The sequence below is a fragment of the Malurus melanocephalus genome, unplaced genomic scaffold (assembly GCF_030028575.1).
Source record: "Malurus melanocephalus ecotype Western Australia unplaced genomic scaffold, MMel_1.1 scaffold_106, whole genome shotgun sequence".
Classification (NCBI taxonomy): Eukaryota; Metazoa; Chordata; class Aves; order Passeriformes; family Maluridae; genus Malurus; species Malurus melanocephalus.
In genome coordinates this window covers 155,659-175,562 of record NW_026623338.1, presented here as the reverse complement: position 1 = coordinate 175,562, position 19,904 = coordinate 155,659, and the positions used below count along the sequence as shown (strand labels likewise).

At 43.5% G+C, this 19,904-nt stretch overlaps 2 protein-coding genes across 9 annotated transcripts in view; both read left to right on the top strand.

The window, feature by feature from the left end:
* The window catches only part of OSBPL5 (oxysterol binding protein like 5), a 131,528-nt gene extending 119,666 nt beyond the window's left edge, over nucleotides 1-11,862 (top strand). For all 8 annotated transcript variants that reach the window (XM_057369246.1, XM_057369244.1, XM_057369243.1 and 5 more), the window contains 7 exons: nucleotides 1,331-1,420; nucleotides 2,887-3,023; nucleotides 6,709-6,894; nucleotides 7,435-7,573; nucleotides 8,720-8,837; nucleotides 9,416-9,518; nucleotides 10,529-11,862. In XM_057369246.1, coding sequence (XP_057225229.1) covers nucleotides 1,331-1,420; nucleotides 2,887-3,023; nucleotides 6,709-6,894; nucleotides 7,435-7,573; nucleotides 8,720-8,837; nucleotides 9,416-9,518; nucleotides 10,529-10,664 — 909 coding nt within the window. In that variant the 3' untranslated portion in view covers nucleotides 10,665-11,862. The remainder of the gene's footprint in view (nucleotides 1-1,330; nucleotides 1,421-2,886; nucleotides 3,024-6,708; nucleotides 6,895-7,434; nucleotides 7,574-8,719; nucleotides 8,838-9,415; nucleotides 9,519-10,528) is intronic.
* A 948-nt stretch (nucleotides 11,863-12,810) lies between these two features.
* LOC130575384 (tumor necrosis factor receptor superfamily member 16-like) overlaps nucleotides 12,811-19,904 on the top strand; it is a 10,635-nt gene continuing 3,541 nt past the window's right edge. The window contains exons 1-7 of the mRNA XM_057369241.1: nucleotides 12,811-13,483; nucleotides 14,695-14,788; nucleotides 15,563-15,694; nucleotides 15,846-15,957; nucleotides 16,575-16,648; nucleotides 17,295-17,390; nucleotides 18,411-18,445. Of these exons, the coding sequence (XP_057225224.1) occupies nucleotides 13,445-13,483; nucleotides 14,695-14,788; nucleotides 15,563-15,694; nucleotides 15,846-15,957; nucleotides 16,575-16,648; nucleotides 17,295-17,390; nucleotides 18,411-18,445 (582 nt within the window). The 5' untranslated portion in view covers nucleotides 12,811-13,444. The remainder of the gene's footprint in view (nucleotides 13,484-14,694; nucleotides 14,789-15,562; nucleotides 15,695-15,845; nucleotides 15,958-16,574; nucleotides 16,649-17,294; nucleotides 17,391-18,410; nucleotides 18,446-19,904) is intronic.

Here is a 19,904-nt window from a genome sequence, read left to right as displayed (position 1 = left end):
AAGGAGCATCCATTTCTCTTCGATTCCAACAAGCCATTTTTGCCTGAGCATAAAATGAGAGGAGAACTGAAAGACTGCAGGACTTCAGAGTTGTAGCTTTAGCCAACATAAATAAGAGAGACCACTRGAGTTAGGGGAATCTTTTGCAATATGAGTTTTTTGAGGGCAAAAAGATTTTTGTCTTTATTTGCCATTACAAAGGGAAGTCTTGCCCCATGTACTTCCCTGACATTTGCACACACTTATCTTTAAAGCCTGTTTTCCCCAAAGGCCTGGTGTACTGTGTTGAGGCCAATGCRATATTTCCCTGACTTGGGTGATCTCAAATCTACAAACAATTTAGARCCTAAAGTGCTTCTTTTCTGGCTTGAAAACAGTGTCACCATACTTAATTACATGTTCKGCTTTGAGCATTTTCTAGCTGTCTATTTTAAGTAGAATTGTGAGAAGTTAACGATAAATCCCATAACTTTGTTTTAAATTTGGATAGTGACCATTTCTCTGCTGGATTGCACAGATTCATGCTTGAGATACATGTGATTTTATTTATCCATGGATGTTGTGTGAAATTTTGGTTTGTATTGTTATTTAACACACACACACACACACACACACACACACATGAAAGAAAGTTTCTCTGCACTAATTGGAAAGTGTCTGTGAAAATGCCTGAAGAAATGTGTTCTGTGAATAAAAGAGTTGCTCACTCTCTCACTGGTGTTTCCTGTGTTTGGCAGTCAGGAGACGGGTGGAATTCCCCATTGTTTTAAAATGTCTTTCCTTCGCTTTGGAAATACCCTTTTTCCTTGGTCTTTTTTTTTTTTTTTTTTTTGTTTGGTTTGGTTTTGTTGTTGGTAAGAACTTCTTCAGGCTGGAGGCTTGACACACATGGAGTCATCAGCAGTGCCAACTGCTGTTGCTGWCCCATAAGCAGGAAAAGTCTCCACTGCTCCACTAGTGCTGCTCCTTATCTTTGGACAAAGCTGTGATTCTGGACAGTGGGAAGGAGTTGCCCAAATATGCTTATGCTGATGCCTAGCTAACAATAAATAAGAGGCCCAATAAAGATGAGGCCCTGCACTACTGGGTACTAATGCACCTCAAGGTTTACCTCCCTACCTGCACAGTGATTTTGGTGTTACAAACAAAAGGAAGCAGGCACAATGCGAGACTGTGAGAATCCATGCTAGAATTCATTCTGCCTTTCCCCAGAAATAGTAGAAGTCAAGAAGGTTCCAATTTCCTTCTCTTCTGCTTCATCAGTGTGTTTGATTCCCTTCCAATCCTCACTCAACTGATTGTATTTGCTATTTCTCTTCTCCCCTGACAGCCGTTCTTCGGTGGCAGTGCGAGCATTAATCAAATCTCGGGGAAGATTAAATGTGGAGAAGAAGTGCTAGCGAGTCTCACAGGACACTGGGTAACATTTGATAATCCAAATTGCTGACAGGTTACATGTCTGTGGCTGCAAGGTTTAAGGGAGGACTGGCAGTCCTTGGCAGGCTCCCTGCCTTGGAATGGGTGTTGGGAGAGCCCTGTCCTGCCTCTTCCCGCCAGCCCYAGGGCATGCTAGGGAGCAGAGCCTGGGCCACACTTCTCAAGGTACTTCTCGAGCTCATTTACATTTCAATAGTTCCATTCTTCTGCAGTGTGAGTAACACGTGCAGTCCCAGAGCCTGGGCTCCACTAAAGCCAGTGGTTCTGTATTTAGGGTCTGAGGCTTAGGACAAGCACTGATGACTGGAGATAGAGTGTGTATTAGGTGTGAGGTTTCCTTTTCACTGGTGTGTTCAGTAYTTCCCTAGTTAGATCAGAATCAGGAAAGAACTTAAGGGGTTTTGAATTAATTATTTTAACAGCAAGACTTTCTGGTAGAAGACAGTTCCTACCCTGTTCATCATCTGAAGGACAGAGACATAGAATCGGTGAGGGTCTTATCTGTATGGGCAGCTCAGAACAGTCAGCAGAACACCTGGCACCTTTGTGTACCCAATACACACAAGTGATTCACTCAAAGCCACCCTCAGCCAAAATCCAGCAAGAATACAGTTTCATAGTGAATGATGTAGTCTATTTTGATTGGAACTCCTGGTAACTGACTCAAAAGCAGTGAGCCCTGGCTTTGGGCTGGACACATAGGTATTTCTCTCAGCATCATTTGGACATCCACATCATCATTAGTTGGCCTGTGCTCCCTTTCCAGTCTATAGAAATTGCCACTTCTGACACAAGATTTGTCTCATCCAGACAGAGTTATTTAAAGGAGAACCAGGTGAAATGTGYATGGATAAAGCCTTTCTATAGTGAGGTCCTAACCACAATGTAACCTTTGGTACTGGACTCGTCCTGTCAGGCAATCTGTCTTTTTACAGAAAGCTATTGACCATTTTGAAAATGGGACATTTAAATAGAAAAACCTGAAACAAACAAAAAAAAAAAAAAGTGAGAGTATCTCAGCTTTGGCTGTCCTTTCTAGGAGATGGAATTTCAGTAGAATCTGTATGAAATGTCAGCATTGTGAAATAGAAATATTGAAAAAGGAGCTGGAGTTCTTGTTTATATGTGCTTGCTGGTAGCTGGGAGGCACAGTACTGCCCATATTAGGGCTTCCGTGGGCATTCAGATCTGGCAACAAGACTAACAGGAGGAACAGGGTCCTTTCCTACCCTGATTAATTCAGCCACTGTTGCTGGGAATGCCTCTCCTCATGCATTTTAGAAACTTCCAGGAAGTGTTCAGTGAGATTCTCTGAGACAGGAGGAAAGAAGCTTCCTAGCAAACTGGTATCCCTTATCATAATCCAGGAGTAGCTTCAATTTGTCAGGATTATTTTCTGCCTTGTGTTACTTCTTGTCATTAACCTCCTCATTTTATTTYCCTTCTCAGGATGGAGAAGTGCATATAAATGAGTTGAAAAATGGRAACACAGAAATGTTCTGGAACCCGACGAGCGAAGTGCGAAGGCAGAGACTGAAGCGCCACATTGTGCTGTTTGAGGAGCAGACAGACTTTGAGTCAGAGAGGTAGGGAGCTTGGGGAACATCTCACTGCTGCTTCTCTCCTGGGAGCAGGGTTCTGATCAACAGGGCTCCTCCAAATCCTCAGCATAGTCCTGACCTGCTTTGTCTGCTCGTATTACCGAGCCATTTACCTGTTTCATTCCAGGGTATTARCTCTGGAGTATTTCCATGAAGCACTGCTCTGAAATAACCAGGGACCTGGGCTGAGAAATAGTGGAGGCTACATTTTATCTGCTTAAAATGACGATCCTGCCTGGACTCCAGACATCTCTGTAACTGCTGAAGCATTTTATGAAAGGGCAGGTTGGCAGCCTGAGATGAGGTATCCTGTTAAGAAGGGTTGTTTCAACCACAAGCTCTTAAAGTGATGTAGGCATTGTGGAAAGTCCTGGCATCAGCAGAGCAGTGCTTTGAACCACATAACAGGATTTTATGAATGAATGTAATTAAATACATGGTTAACCCTGCCTCATAATCTTGCCTGAGATCTCCAGTGAAGTCTGCTCCAGGTTTTGTAGCATGATCTAGGTTAACTAAAAATGTAGTTCTGGCTCATGACTTAGTGCTATGGTTTGACCSTGGCCAGATGCCAGGTACCTGTGAAAGTTGCTCACTCACTCTCCTCCGCAGCTGGAGAGGAGAGAGAATTTATTGAAGGGTTCATGAGATGAGATAAGGACTGGGCAAAAACACTCATTAATTACCATCAAGGGCAAAACAGGCTCAACTTAGAGATMYAAAGTGAATTTATTGCTAACAAAATCAGACCAAGATAATGAGAAGTCAAATGAGCCCCTAAAAACACCTTCCCCCCAYCCCTGCCTCCTTTCCAGCTCTACCTCTTCTCCCAGTGGTACAAAGAGATAGAGAATGGGGGTTRTGATCAGTTCTTCTCCCATGGCTTCTCCCACTGCTCAGYGAGAGGAGTCRTTCTCCTGCTGCACTGTGGAGTCCCTCCCACAGAAACAGCTCTCCATTAACTTCTCCAATGTGGCTCCATCTCAAGAGCAGCAGCTCCCTGCCAGCTGCTGTGGTATGARTCTGTCCCACAGACAACAGTCCTCCTGAAACTGCTGCAGCGTGGGACACTTCCACAGAGTCCTTCACAGACCCCACTCCAGTGTGGGCTCCTCTCTCCACGGCTCTCACAGGGTCACAGCCTCCTCCAGGCATCCACCTGCTCCAGCGTGGGTCTCCCCCACAGGCTGCAGGTGAATCTCTGCATCCCCGTGCATCTCCATGGGCTGCAGGGGCGCAGCTGCTTCCACATGGAACTGCAGAGGAATCTCRCCTGTGGCACTTGGAGCACCTCCTCCCCCTCCTTCTCCACTGACCTTGGTGTCTGCATGTTKTTCCCTCACATTTTCTCACTCTGCTCTTCTGTAGTCACAATTAAACTGTACCACARCCTTTGTTTCGATTTCTTGTTACATCTGTTATCACAGAGGCGTTACCACCATTTCTAGTTGGCCCAGCCTTGGCCAGTGGCACGTCCATATTTGGAGCCATCAGGAACTCTGCTGGACGTTGTGGAAGCTTCTGTCAGCTTCTCAGAAGTCACCTCTGTGAGCTGCCCCCCGCCCCCTCCCCCACTGCTACCAAAAACCAGGCCCTGCCAAACAAATGCACTTAGGAAAGGGAAGGGATGACTAATGCACACTGAACAGTTGTTGAGAAAGAGTTATGAATGGAGCATTTTTATGTAAAGCAGTCTGGCTTTAAACAAACAAACTATGATGTCTCCAAGCCAGCACATGCGGTTTACTGCCTGGCTCTTCATTACGTTTTCCACTTCTCTGTGGACTTGTGATTTTAGTGTTGCATCACATCACACTAAAAAGATTCCCCTTTTTATAGATAAAGAAAGGGATTGCATGAAAATGTAAACACATGAAGATCTAGTTTGTTCTGGACTGCAGTGGGCATTATGGGCAATAAAGTCTGTATTTGTAACTTACAGAGCAGATTTATTAACTCTGCAGAACAGAGCAGACCGCAGTACATTTGTCTATTATTCTTCAGAATAATAAATAGTAAATAATAAAAGATTAAGAATAATCTTTTAAAGGAGATGAGAAGTCTTGGACTTGTGGACAAAGAGTCTCCAGTTCTCTGTTTACCAGAGTTTATAGCCAGAGCTGACTCCCTTTGCTACATTAGAGATTAATAATCATTCATGCATCCATGGAAGGAAGCCAAAGGGAGTTACAGAGATTTCTATCAGACATACCACCAAGCTGTTCATTATGTTGGCAGTTCCATKAATAAATTGCCATCTAATCCAGGTTATATTCTACCTGAATTGCTTAATCTTTCTTGCAGTGCTGAAAATCACCTATTTTCATAGCTGCTGGAATCTCTGAAGCTCATACCATCATGCAGCTCACCGTGGAGGGTCTCATTGTCTGACACATGCAACTCCTGATGGAGTCATCTGCCCTTGTCAAACAATTTTGTGCTGTCCCTCTGAGGTTCTTAGAATTAGAGGACTCACTCTTTACACYATTGCATTCTTTAGGACAGACTTTACACCACCACAATATTTTCTCAGGCTGTTATTTCACTCCTCCATCCCCCATCCCCATCACTTAGTTTTCTTTGTTTTTGTGAGAAAAGATTCATACACAGAAGTATGGGAGTGACTTGTTAAAAATGAAAGGAAAGGAAGGCATTGCTCTACGCTCAGTTAATTATCTAAGAGGCTGTATTTTATGTTAATTATCTAAGAGGCTGCATTTTATGTTAATGTATGGTGATAAAAATATAATGAAAGCTTTGGGATCACTTTTAAATTAAGAGCTTCACAGCTGGGATGGGTGTTTAGTAGAGCTGGGAATACTGGAACAGCCTGGGTCTCGTCTGCACRTTCTTAGCACTAAAGCATACAATAATGTTTTGGGAGGGCTAGCTGCTAGTCTCGGAAGTATTGCCAATCTGCAGTGAACATTAAAGTGCTCTAGAGGAATTGTGGAGAGGCTGATAACAACTTGGCTGCAGTAAAAGAAGGTACTGACKTTTTCCTGTTAAAAGGCAGATCCTCTCCCCAGGGCAGATGCTCATTGAGAGTATCCTTTGGCAGCTGCAAACAAGTGCAAGTGGAAACCTGTGTTCGTGCTTGCAGCTTGTGAGCACAAGGACATGCCTGTTGCTTGTGGATAGAATCAGCTTCCTACAGATCTGGTTGTAAATCCKACATAGGAGGTGCATGTACAAGCTGCAAGAAGTGCACATAAATTCATTTTTCAGTGCATTTAAACTTTAAATATAAGCCTTTGTTTTGGGGATAGACATAGACACAAAGGCTTCTAAACAGAAATGCCTGAAAGGATGAGGAAGAGAACAGATTCTCCATCAGTCACCTCTACAGAGGCCACGGATCTCAGTGAGTTAACACAAGCTCCTTGTGACTCTCGCATCACTGAAGAGTTTAATGATTGATGTTATCTACGAGAAAGTTCCCTGTGATAAATCACTAAATGATGTATTGCAGTGACCTGCACTTGAGCATTGATTCACTGTTGCCATTCTGAGTTCCTTTACGCTACAARCTGAAACAGAGGCTGAGCAATCCTGGTACACTTCTCCTGGACTACCGATAGACCCGACAAGTTTCTGCTCTAAAGTTCCMGCTGTCAAAATACATTATTGGTTCTAAGGTGGTTTAACTTCCTTCCCYGTTTATTCCTAGGCTTTGGCAGCATGTTACCAGTGCAATAAACAAAGGTGATCAACACAAGGCGACGCAGGAGAAGTTTGTGCTGGAAGAGGAGCAGAGGAATGCTGCCCGGGAGAGGAGGGAAAGCGGCACGGAATGGAAACCGCTGCTGTTCCAGCACGACTCTGGGACCAACGAGTGGCGCTACAAATACGAGGAGTGAGTGCTGGGCTGGGGATTCCCTACAGACCTCACTGCCTGAGTCCCCAGGGATGCAAGCAGGGCTACAGACCGGCAGTTGAGCTCTTGCCATTCCCCAAAACTATGTCCAGAGCTTGCCCTTTCTGAGCTCCATTTCGTCACTAGAATACATATTCATGATAGAAATTGAGAATAGCTGGAAATGAGGGTTTGGCAATGGAAAATCCACTATGCCRTTGGTGTAAATCCCTGTTGCTGCACTCGTGTGGAGTCATGTAACAGAGATCTGCACTGTTCAGAGCAGAGTTAACAACTGAGCTCTCCTCCCCTGGGCAAGAAGGTGAAGTCTCTGGAGACTGAACCTCCTCACGTACTGCAAGGAACTGTGAATGTGCAGGGAAGTACCTGTGCATCCTGTCACTACATCTGGAAACTCTGGCTACTGTCAGGGATGATTGCCTGCCCTGATGCATGTGGAATTAATGTATTGGTCTTAACACACCTAATGTAAGGTTCTTTCTTTTCTGATTATGTTTGTTTTTCATTTGCTCTCAAAAGTCTAAGACCTTGGGATCCTTTGAATGACATTGCCCAATTTGAGAAGGATGGCATACTTCAGACAATGGAAAGACACTTATCCACAAGGATGTCAAACCACAAAGCAGCATGCATAAACAATCAAATTACACGGCACAAGGTAAAAAGCCTGACTTGGGGAATATAACATTCTTTATTATTCCTTAGAWACACAGCCCTGTCCTACAACATTTTCATGTAAGCCCAGCATAGGCTGAAAGGTTTGTTTTGGGTAAATATCATTTATGACCATAGACCTGCAGTATTGTACCATCATTAAGTCCAAAAATTGTAATTATTGATTGACATATTCTATCCATGTTGGCTTTTTTCTTCCACTCAGTGTTACATTGAGTTTTATACATGACTGAGCTGAGCTTTGCTATTCAGGGTTTCCAAAGCAGAAAAATTCCCATCAGCTTTGGAGTACACAATTGAGATCCTGCAATTTCAGCTTCAGTTTTTGCCATCAGCTTTTATCACTCGCTGTCTCTCAGCAAAGACAAGAAAAATCTTTCCATTCTTTCCCTTAAGCAGAGATGATACTTTCCTATGTCACTGCTTTCATTTTTGGAGTGATACATGTCATTCATAACACACTTCCCTAATACAGAGCTGCTGAGCTAGTTAAGTATAGCCCATATGACACTGAGAAACTTGCATCTSTTTATGTACACAGATGTTTCTTTTATAATACCCCACATCTGAATGTCTCTAAAGCAGGGGGAAAGTTGAAGTTTGTAACTGCTTTTCAGACCCTCTAGTGAGAAATTTGAATCAACAGGTTTGGTTCACCCATCTGAGAGGGAGGGAGAAGCTTTCCGAGGCACATCAAGAAATTAGGTATAAAAGTTCTGTGATRTTTAGATCCTTCATGCACCTTCTGAAAAATCTTTGGTGGATAATTTGATTCTAATTTTTTCTTCTTTTCGACCTTTCTTTCACGTATCTGGTTGAGTGGGTACACAACTCAGCAAAAGAACTTACAAGGTTCACCCATAGTATGTGTCAGTTAAAGCTACAAGAAGAATAATTTGGATATGTGTCTTAAGATTGTTGCTATTTGGGGAAATGCTTCTGTATGAGGCATATGTGTAATATTCTTAAGTAGCTGCCAGAGTCCAACTTCTAGAAGTTGCTGAGAAAGCAATCAAACTTCACAGTCTCACACATATTTCCCAGCACCCTGAATTGTTTCRTTTAAAGCAAATGCACAAGTCTTCAATTTGATAGAGACTGAGTCTGGTTTAATCCCTGTTTTGTCCAGAGGTCTGCCAAAGAGTGCAGGCGCCGCAAAACCAGTGATCAACCATCCAACCACAGCCAGAACACAGAGAGCAGCTGTTCAACGCCAGACTCAGTGCAGGAGCTCTCCGATGATGATGGCAAGTATTTGGGTGTCACTGGGTCAGGCTTTAGTTTTCTTCCCTTGTTACTTTATTCCTCGAGTCAGCCCTTGGACTTTGCCAGCCCRGTTAATACCAACAGCCTGCAGGCAACCCAGAGAATTTTCTGCTTTTCTGTTCTCTGCATTTCCTTTCTGCCTTACAACAAGGATTTCCCAGCTCCTGGCAAAATTGGAAAAATACACTGACATTCCAGTGAGCAGATAGGAAACAGGCCTTTTTTTTTCTTTTYTTTTTCTCTGCCTTTGTTAGAGGTGACCTTGAACCTTTGAGAGAAGGGGCAGGTGTGAGCACTCTTTTCTCCTCCCCTCAGCTGGGAAGCATTGTTTCGTTAGAGCTGACGGAGGAGCACAGGGGGTCACAGAACCTGTTACAGTGGCCTGGGTCTTCTGGGTGAAAGATTCTGTTCCCTGTCTCCTTCTCCTCATGTTTCCTCCTGAAAGTATTCCCCCTAGCAGTGACAATTAGATCACAGCCAGCCGCTTGTGTGTTGTGTTTTATCACTACCACCAAAATGGTGATGCAAAACATAATTGTCCTTCAATATTTTGCCACAGGGTTTGAAAGCCTATGTGCTCAGTGTGGGAAAGAAATGAATCACCTGAGGGAAATTCACTCTGCTGTCTTATCCCTACAGAAAGCCCAACAGGACATACACAGGTAACCATTTTCTGTCATGAAATCAATGTTTTTAATGGGCTAGAGGTAACTTGTGGCATTTAACTTTTCACKCTGGCCCTTGGGGCATCTCTATGAGCTGCAGGAGTGCAGTTCAAGTTGTTGCAGTTAAACTAAACAATTGACATGCAGGAAAGACAAACCCGCGCTCTGCTTGAAACAGTGAGGAGGAAATTTCTTAAGACTCTCCTTGTGGGCAAAAAGCATCACCTCATAACGTTACACAGCTCCAGGCACTCTAACTGTAAAACAGCTGCAGAAGTTGGGAGGGGCTGGGCCAGGCCCTGGCTAAAAATTAATCTCTGCCAGGCAAGAACGTGTGTCTTCCTTCCTGTGGAGCATGTCATGAATTTCCTTGGGTTTTTTTTTGTAGAAATGCAGGGGTGTAGCCTGAAAAACTGGGCTCTGTGATGAAAAGCACTAACTCCCATATTTGGTATAAGTTGCTAGTTGCCATCTGGGAAAAGCAGCAGCCACACCTGCAGCTGACAGAAGGCTTTGCCCTTCAGACTCCATGGGAAGGCATCAACTGCTGCACCTGCTGCAGGGAGCCCTGCTGATGCCCCTCTGCATGAGGAGTATGGTCCTGAGGCTTCTGTGGGGTGGGCTCACACATGAGGCCCACCATTTCTGGATACCAGAGCCAGTGGTGATACGGTTTTAGCTTCACTTCAGCTCCTGGGGGTGTCCAGGGCAGGGTCTTGTATTTGGGAGGGTTAGGGCATAGATTAAACTCATAGGTTTGTGAGTGAGTGCTGGATGATGAGATTCCTTGGGATTTGTGCCTTTCTCATGTCAACAGCTGCAGCCAGAAGTACTGATCTTACTGTTAAAAAGAGGGAGGTAAAGGCTGTGGGGGCACACTGCTCTACCCATGAGGGTGTCACCGAAATACAGGGATCCCTCCTGGTGTGGAAGTTCTGGGTGTGCATGCACATGTGAACKCACGTTTCTCTCCAACACACAAATAATCATATTGCTTTCTTTTCCAGAAACCTCAGTGCTCTGAACAAAAAGTCCTTCCACAGGAAGGCCTCTTCTGAAAGCTTCCTCCTGGACTCTCGCTGTTGGTTTCTCCTCTGCATCTTTCTTACGTGTCAACTCTTCATTAATTATGTCTTCAAATAAAATCACTACGTTTGGCAGCAATAATGATCACTGACTGCAGGAGGGGGCCACTTGCGCAAGGAGCCCAGCGAGGCACCAAAGCACTTTAGAACCAACATGGCAAAGGTGGAAGAAAGTGAAAAAACGAGGTTAAAAAGGGACCTAGGAACCTGCAAAACTTTGTTCCTGCAGATTATGTCATTTTTGCCTTTTACATGTACATCTTCAAGGACCTCTTAACCTGTATGGGCCTTAATGCTGAAGCCAAATGTAGCTTTAATTGTGCAATTTGTTTTCTATGTTTTGTCATTTTATGATGCAATGAATAATTACCCAGCAGTATTGGTAACCCCCAAATCACTTCAACATTTTGGAAAGGTCATGGTGGCCTGGGTCATAGCTCCGGGAGTGAGGGAGTGCAGTTGGGGAGCTGTAAAGAATTGATGTCCRCGGTGCCTGTCCGGCTGCCTTTAATTATGGGAGGGAGAACACTTGGTCCAAAAAAATCCACCCATGGGATATTAAGTCATGATCTGTTTTGTCAGCACACACAGAATGGGACCTCAGGATGTGTTTTATTTTCCATTCCAYGGAAACTGTAAATATGCACAATTTCCTAGAGCCATTCTTCTTTAGGAAATGGGAAGTATTCAGTGAAAGCTCCTTGTTCAGTTATGGAGCTGGCTGGTGTCCTGGGTCTGGSCCATCGAGTGTGATGTCAGACACACCTGTTTGTAAAACCTGGTCACTTATTATTATTGTTATTATTTGCTATATGGCTGTTTTATAATATCACACACTAGCATTGTAGAGAGAATCCACTGCCCCAGCATAGGTGAGAAGGATGGGAGCAATGTAGGTGTATGTGTGTTCGGTCTTAGGCACATTCATTGTCAAAGGTCAGGAAAGAGGGAGGGTTTTGCCACTGCATTGTTCAACCCTGTTAATAGTCTTCCTATTTTACACCATTTTTTAAAGATTTGCAATATTTTCTGTAGACTGCAGACAATACTAAGCCTTTCTTTTCTGGCCTGAAGTAGTTCCAAGTGGTAAGTACTGCTATATATACAGCCTTAAAATACTTAGTGGTGGTGCCAGTCTGGGCTATCTTTCAATGTAAATGTTTCCAAATTTTTAAGTACATTCCTTGTCATATTCCCCAGTTAGGGGAAACCTGTTTGTGCTTGATATGTTGAAATAAAACTACACACAACTTTCAGTGGCAGTCTATCTGACAAATTATTTTTGGTTTGGTGCTTAATAGCATTTTAAAAGTAAATTACTTTTGAGAGGAAAAGCTCCAAGAATCTGAGACATAGGCCATAAGTTAGAACAGCAATGGCATTTTGATACCATTCTATCTGAAATTGTGTCTTCTAATTATAACAACTTCCTCAGAAAGAGAAACGGTTCCCTTGATTTCCACTGTTGTACATGCGAATGTACAAACTTGTCCTGGACTTAGAAAACCTTTATATGAAGGTTATGACTTGATGACAGTGAATAGATAGTTCCATGGAGAAAGCTSTCTGACATGAGCAGGCAAGGTGAGAGCTGGCAGGAAGCTGGCATTCAGGAAACTGAACACAAATAGTACAGGGTGAGAGTGACTTTGTTACTAGCAAAAGTCTCCAGAAAACCAAAGTATTCTTCATCCTTGAGGAAACGTGCTTGAAGAATATCAACATTACTGATCCAGATTGGGTGCCTTTTTGAAGGACATCATCCTAGTCCCTCTTTCTGAGGAAGTCTGGTTTGTGCCACACATGTAAAACTCAGCGAGTCASGGTTGCATCTGCCTGCCAGGCTGTCCCAAGTCCCAGATGCACCTTGAAAGTGTTTGCTCCTAAAGCTGTGCAAACACAACCACTGATCTCCTTTGAATGCTTCAGCAAGTCAGCACATCTCTGACCTGTCAGCACAGCCTTCCTCGTCATACTCATCCTGCTTTGGGACCATGTGTTTGAGTTGTGGATAGGCGCCTCTCCACTTCTGTAGGACTATTTACGTATCTTGGGTGCATCTGTATCCTGGCTCTCGGAAATGTTTACTCAAACAACAGAAAAAAGACACCACCACCCCCCCCAAAAAAAAAACAAAAAAAAACCACCAAACAACCCAAGCCCACCTGAACCAAATAGAAGTGCTGAGTGCTTGAAACTGGATTATTTCCATTTTACCAAACTACACGCCCACAGTGATTTCACTGAGACTTGTTACTGCAGTTAAGTAAAATAAACATTGTTACCACAATAGGAACAGTTCAATGAAGAAACTATCAACCTATACAAACTAATTTAACATTAGCAGAGGAARAGTTTCCAACATTTACTGCTGCTGCCACAGGGGATTAAAAAATAAACCAAAAAGGAACAGCCTATGAATCCTTGTGCTACTAATTTTAAAGCAATTTCAACATCTGGGGGTGAATGTTACTGCATGCCAGTTACATGCACGTGGGAAATGAAACGTATTCTTGAGGAAAATCACGGCCAGAAATGTTATTTCTCTTGGAGAAATACCTGCTGAGGAGCCTTTTAGAGCTTTAGAAGACCCAGTTGATCACTGAGTTTGGAAAGAGTTTCCAAYCCGCTCCCTTTTGCTCATGAGTGGGCAGCTCCCCTCCACAGGAGTTCTTGCTGGAGAGGCACCATCCCGGCGCTCGTACCTAATGAGATTCCTGCGTGTGCGGGGAGTCCSCTTCCAGGCGGGGCGGAGAGCGTCGGGCCCGCCCCCGGCGCTATAAATCAGCACCTGGGGSTGGTGAGTGTCCAGAGCGCGGTGCGGAGCCGAGGGCCGCCATGGGAGCCGGGCGAGTGCCGGGATTGCTGCTGTTGCTGGTGAGTGCCGGACGGGACTCTCCGTCCCCCAGGGTGGGGCTCCCCGGCCGGGGCCGCTGCCTGCGGGTGCGGGCTCGCCCTCCGCCTGCCCGCCGCAGCCGGAACCCAAAYCCCGTGGTTTGAGGGGAAAAAGTCTTCCTCCAGCTCTAGTGTGAAGGGGTCTTGTAGATTTTTCTACCCTTCTCTTCTTCAAAAGGCTTTAGTAACTTGCCCGAACTTTTGGTTCGTGTTGTTTGATGTTACAGGACACTTGAGGAAGCGCTGCTGCCGTGTGCGTGAACGCAGCACTCTGAGGGAACGGGGATGTCCCGAATCTCTTCCTACTGCACGCGCTGCCGCCTTTCTTTCTTTCCTCGGGAAAAAAAAGAATACAAGTGAGGAGTGAGCTCYTTAATAGTCTTTATTTAACAGTCTTATTTAACTGTGAAACTGGATGTTTTTCAACCACGCTTCCCTTTACGGGGAAGCTTTGGTCTAGGGGGGAGTTGAAGGAGAGGGAGTTGGTTTTATCTTAGAAGTTGCCCGCTGGTGGCACTTAGTGATGGGGAGCTCGGCGGCCGTCCCATCCCTTGTCCCTTCTTTTTTTTCTAGCGGTTTCTCTCGAGTGAGTCTTGAAGGAATGGACTTGGGTGTCCCGGCACCAAGCCTGAGCTCGCCTCCCTGAAAGCAGCTGACTCCCCTGCTCTGGCAGTCTGCCGATGTGCGCGGCCCGCGCGTTTCTTCCTCTCAAAAAAAAAAGTGTTCCTGTAGCATTGTTAACGGCTTAACTACTTGTCTTCTGCTTAGGATTAGAGCCAGTGAGAAATGYTGGATGATGTCTGTGGGATGTTTCCTCTGTTTTGTGGAAGACTAACACTGATTCTGATGAATTTAAAAGATGTGAGAAGGGAGAAGTGAATCCCTTGCACACCGCAGAAGYTTTGCTCTCTGCAGTGAAGTAGTGGAAAGAAAACAGAAGTTTATACGGAGGCAGGGATGTGCGGCAATAGTTGCCTAAAATCCGTCAGCCGCTGCGTGTGCTGCCTTAACCCCAGCTTTGTGATGGCAATTACTGCTGTGAGCAGCACTTAGCAGAAATTAGTTTGGGTTTCCTTTGTGGCTTCCCATAAACTTCTGAACGTGTTTCCAAGTCTTTACAGGTTCATCTTCTCGAGATAGTTATCATGTTCTAGAAGCATGAATCACTCAAATGCTGTTTGCCTCTACTGTAGGTTGCGCTACTGACAGTGCCTAGAGCCCGAGCGGAGAGCTGTGGGGAGGGACAGTACTTCCATGAAGGTCGCTGCTGTGTGTTTTGTGAAGCAGGTAAGCTTTGGGCAGTTACAGCTGATAGTGGCCATGTTCTTCTCTTGTGGAGATGACTGAGTTGCTATTTTTTTTTTATATTGTATCCCATATAAGTGTAAGTCTGGTTGGAGCTGTGATAGCTTCTTGGTGCTTTAAAGGCTGGACTCCGTTTTGRAGTGAGAGCCCCTTACTGCAACAGGTGATGACTGAGAGAGGTGCTTTGGCAGCAAGCCAAGAATCACTRCATGTGGCTGAGGATAATGCAAAGAACAGGCGCAGGGGAATTTTGATATTTCTGTGTCTGTAGGCAAAACTTCAGTTTGGTTTTGCTTTCCCCTCCTTGCTCAATGTGTGCAGAGCTAACAAGTTTTGTACCAAGAAGAAACCTGCCCTTAGATAGTGTCAGAAGCTTACTGGTGCATTAGGTGGAATTCAGACAAAGGAGAAAAGAGTTTATTAAAAACAATTCTCCCTTGTGCTTGCCACGTTCCTTCAGCAGCAGTGCCGTCCTCATGGCTGCCTCTGAGCTGCTGCAGTGAGTCATCCTTGTCCCAGTGTGTTCCAGCAGAAGCCTTGCAGGATGCCTTCTTTTGCACCACTCCCTCTCTGAGCGGCAAATTGCAAATGTGCTTCCAAACTCTCCTCTAGTGCTCAGTTCATGTGGCACATGGTTCTTTTACAAGGAAAGGTTGAACTCTCCTCGAAAATTTGTGTTGTAATATCCTGGTGTGGACGTTTGTCTGTTAAGAGATCCCCGAGATTGCTGCCACTGCTGGTTCTCTTCTTCCACAGGTACTTTTGTTGCTGACCACTGCAGTGCTTCGCATTTAAGAGGAAAATGTGAACCTTGCAGTGAAGGAAAAGATTATACTGCCCACGAGAACGGCTTGGAGGAATGCTTGCCATGCAGACAGTGCAAAGATGGTACCAAGATCAACTCTGATGAAATCTTAAACGTTTTCCCTTTTTTAATGTGGAAAACYTGGTCCTCATTAAACATATTGAATTTAAAAATAAATTGCCTTTATGCCCTGAGTATAACTTTTGCACTTTGTAACTTACATTTTATTTTTAGATCAGATAACTGTGAGACCCTGTACTCTGACACAGGATGCTGAATGCCAGTGCAAACCAGGGTATTTCTGTGCTGATGAGGGCTGTGAAATATGTCAGAGACAAAATCGAAAGTAAGTTKGAGAATGTGTGACTGTTTTCCTTCTAGGGAATGTTAGAGCTGWGGCCCAATCTGTGCCAATAGCTAACACATGTCATCATGTTGTAAATAATTGCCCTGAAGCCAAATGGCATTATTCATGCATTTAAATTTTAGGTGTCAAAATTTGTGAGGTTTTAGAAAGACGTGGACTTGGGTATCATTGTGCTTGGATGTAAACTTGCACTTTTCATGTCTTCGGGTTGGTATTTCCCCGGGAGCACACTTGAATGAGCTTTCTAGCACCCAGCTCAAAATATTAGGAGGTAGAACTATCTGTAGAAGGAAACTAACTGTGCATGAATAATGCCTCTACTCTATTTTCCCCCTCCATTTAGAAGCTAACACATATGAATTTTATCTGCTTTGCTTTTATGTTGTAGTATTATCTTGGATTGTTTAAAGGTTCACTTCTATCAAAGTTTATGCATGTTCCATTCAAGTCTCTAAACTCTGTCTGAAAAAAAGTCAGGCCTGGACAGAGTTAAGTTTTGWTAATATTGAAATTATTATAATAATGTAATTATAATATTTTCAGCAATTATAATTGCTGAAAAAATTGATACACTCTTGTGTTACCCTCCATTTCAGGTATCCRGATGGGAAAGAGATTGTTCCAAATTGCAATGCTACTACAGGTCCAGAATGTGACTTACCCAATCAAGGTCTGGTACCCAGATCCCACTCAGCTTGGTTAGTTGGGTCCGTGGCTTCAGGCTAATAACACCAGAGCAGTCTCTAAAACAATGGTTTAAACTGCTTTGAGGTATTTAACAGCAGCGGCCGTTTTAGTCTGGGAATTACCTGCTAAAGACAAGCTCTTAAAGGGGTTGAAGGGACAAACCACCTTAACTTTCACTTGGTGAAAAGCTACATGTGTTGCCAGGGTTCTTAAAGCTGCAAGGGTGATACAGTTGACAGTTATGGATAGTGCAAATATGTTTTCTGTGCCCGAGAAGCTGTGCCTGGAGTAGCTTTCTCTTCTGCCAGGCCAGAGGARGAGGGAACCCATACTGGCACCTGAAGCTTGCAATGATCTTTTGCATGCTTTTTTTTCCTCTTACATGTCTTTCCAGAAAACCTTATAGAAGTTGTATTGCAGCTCTGGGCAGAATTCCCTGCTGCCTCTGGGATAAGGATGTGCAGTGCAAACAAGTTCTCACATGTTCAGGGCAGCTGCAAGTCCCAGTGTCTTTTCCAGGACAAGCTATCTGGGTTGTATTAATTCTGGGCTTAGGTTTTTCTCTAGGACAGCAAGGAATATCTTTGTGRGGGACTGTTTTTGTGCTAATTTTTTTTCTTACTTTGCAGGGAGCAGAGATCATATTTGGGTTATTCCAGCTTTTGTGATTGCTCTTTTGTGTGTGCTAATCATGGTTGCTCTTAAAAAGCTGAAATGTGATAAAGGTAACTGCTTGATTATTATCCATGAAATTCACTTTCCAGAACTAGGCAGAGCATCCATTAGAGCTACTCCTGGTTTTTGTGTTGCCTTACAGGGTACCTGTTCAAGCTTTAGTTCATTTAGTGTGCAATTGAATTTATAAAGTCCTGTAAAATGAAGAGTAGTTTTGTTCAGTAAATAAAATTCATAAACCTTAACCATGAGCTTTCTTATCATGGTGAAAGATGCCTCAGATCCCTTTGCTTCAAAGCAAGATTATCATAAGGTCCTTGAAAAGGACTTTTCCAATCTACTTGCCTTGTAATGGCAAAGACGAACAACCTGTGTGTGGGTTCAGGCATAAAGAGGAAAAACCTGTGGGTGTGTGGGGTAAAAAGTACCAACTAATTAGATCACAAATTACTTTTACTGTGTTTGGCTGTGGAGATTTTTTTTCTCCATATTGTTGCCCTTTAGTCATTTGAACCTCTTAATGTGAAAGTTAGGTTGATAAGTTTTATGTGAATTTATTTTTTAGTGGAAATTGATCTGTTTTCCTTGGAAACGTCTATTTCTATTAATGTGTATTGAAGTATTTTTGCTACCAGTGTGGTTAAAATAATATTGAAAATTATCCTGAAATGCAATTGCAAAGTTTGTTCAAATCATGTCTTACTGATTGTGTTGCAGTAAAGACAATTTCTGCCTTTTCTTCTATATTGCAATAGCCCACAAAAATGCTGAGAAGCATAAAGGCTGGAGTGGAGGAGGTTGCATGAGTGGCTTAAAAGCCAAACTGCATCTTGTGATCTACATTTTACTAAACAGGACTCTTCCCTGTATGAAGGCACAATGTTTGTGCTGTTGGTGGAAGCTAAGGGTAGTGCTGCTGTGAAATACATGATAGGTCAGAACCTGTCTGGTTTGTACAAGCTTTGGTTTCTGTGACAAGTTTCTATTGCATATAAATCTTGTTGAATTCAGTCATGTTTAAGTTGCTGCAATTCCTATAAGTTTCTTAGACRCTTACTTTGTTTTTTCAGCTATGTCAACTGCTAAGGATGCAGAGGGAGGCCTGGTAAGTATGTGATGGATCAAGTGTTTTGTCTCAGTCTGATTGTTCACAGCATAATTGTACCTGATGCACAGCCCTCACTGTTTGTCTCACTGTAGACCTCTGGTAGGATGTGCTCCTGTGATGCAACAAATTGTGATTCMTACAAGGTCAGATATTAGCAAGTTCCTGATGCATTCAATAGCTGCATGTGTCTGCTGCAGTTGGCCTTTTCAATACTTGGAAACATTTCAGAGCCTGTGACCAAGATGCTTTGGAAGTGGGGCAAAAAACTTGGACTAGCTGCGAGCTTTCACTTCAGACTATCTCCAAGTGATACCTTGATCCAATTTCTTTTTTTTTTTTGCTGCTTCATCTGTGTAATCTCCAACTGATGTCAGCTATTGTTTACCTGCATGGTGGTGTTCAAGCTCTGGTTGCATTTTGACTACAAATTATTTGTTCATAAGACTTACCACTCCTGATCCAGTAAAGGGGTTGGATCTTTCTGTCTTTGAGCTCATGTCACAAGCTACAGACCAGGATCTGACAATCTAAACTCTTGGTCCTAAGCAGTCCCATAAGATGAGGGGTTCAGGGGTGAGACCATGCCAGTACCAAAATACATCCCTAAAAAGGGGTTATCCAGCTGAAGCTGGCTGCTGGCTTATGTTCCACCTCAAAGCTGAGTGAACCCTGGTATATCCTGTAGTCAAACACTATTGCAGAACCTTACTGAATCTGAAAAAAACCTATTGCTAGTCTAGCATTTTGCAAAATAAGTACAAAACTGGATGAAGTAAATACAAGCTGGTTTTAGCTTCTCTAGTTAGAAGCTACACCCCTACCAGCATTGCAAGGCAAAAATGAGCTSAGTCTTAGTTTTACAGTTAATGACACAACAAATGTTAGTCTTGAGGATTTAGGAAAAACATCCAGACTGTTCTCACAGTGTGTGTACAGCACTTTTTTCTCCCTGCAGCTTCTTTCGTCCTACACCAATGCACTACTCACCCAGTGTGTGACCTCTTGTCTAATGTCACTCATTAGACATTTGGAATAATTAAATGCATTTTAATTGTRTCAAAAATACTTGAAGAGTGAAGAAACAGAATTGAAAGGTATTTTCAAAGGGTCACCCTAACTCTGCTTTTTTAAGTGAATCACCCCTCTTCTTTTGTTGGGTTATGTCTCCTCTCATGCCCTGGCCAGATTTGGAGCATTCCTTCTATTTGTAGAAGCTGGTGAAGAAACATGACCAAAAAAACTGGTCACATTGTTGTAGCATAGTAATGGGCCAATATAATATCTCTTTGAATAAAAAATAATTGTATAATAATGCAGTTACAAATTGGTGCRTGGTGCCACTTGGTTCTTGTGTGAGAGCTATCACAAGCAGATGCAAAGTCTGCACTTGGAGTGCTCATGATGCTGTAAGAGCTTATTTGCTCCAGTCTTGAGACCGGGCATATTGCCACCAGCA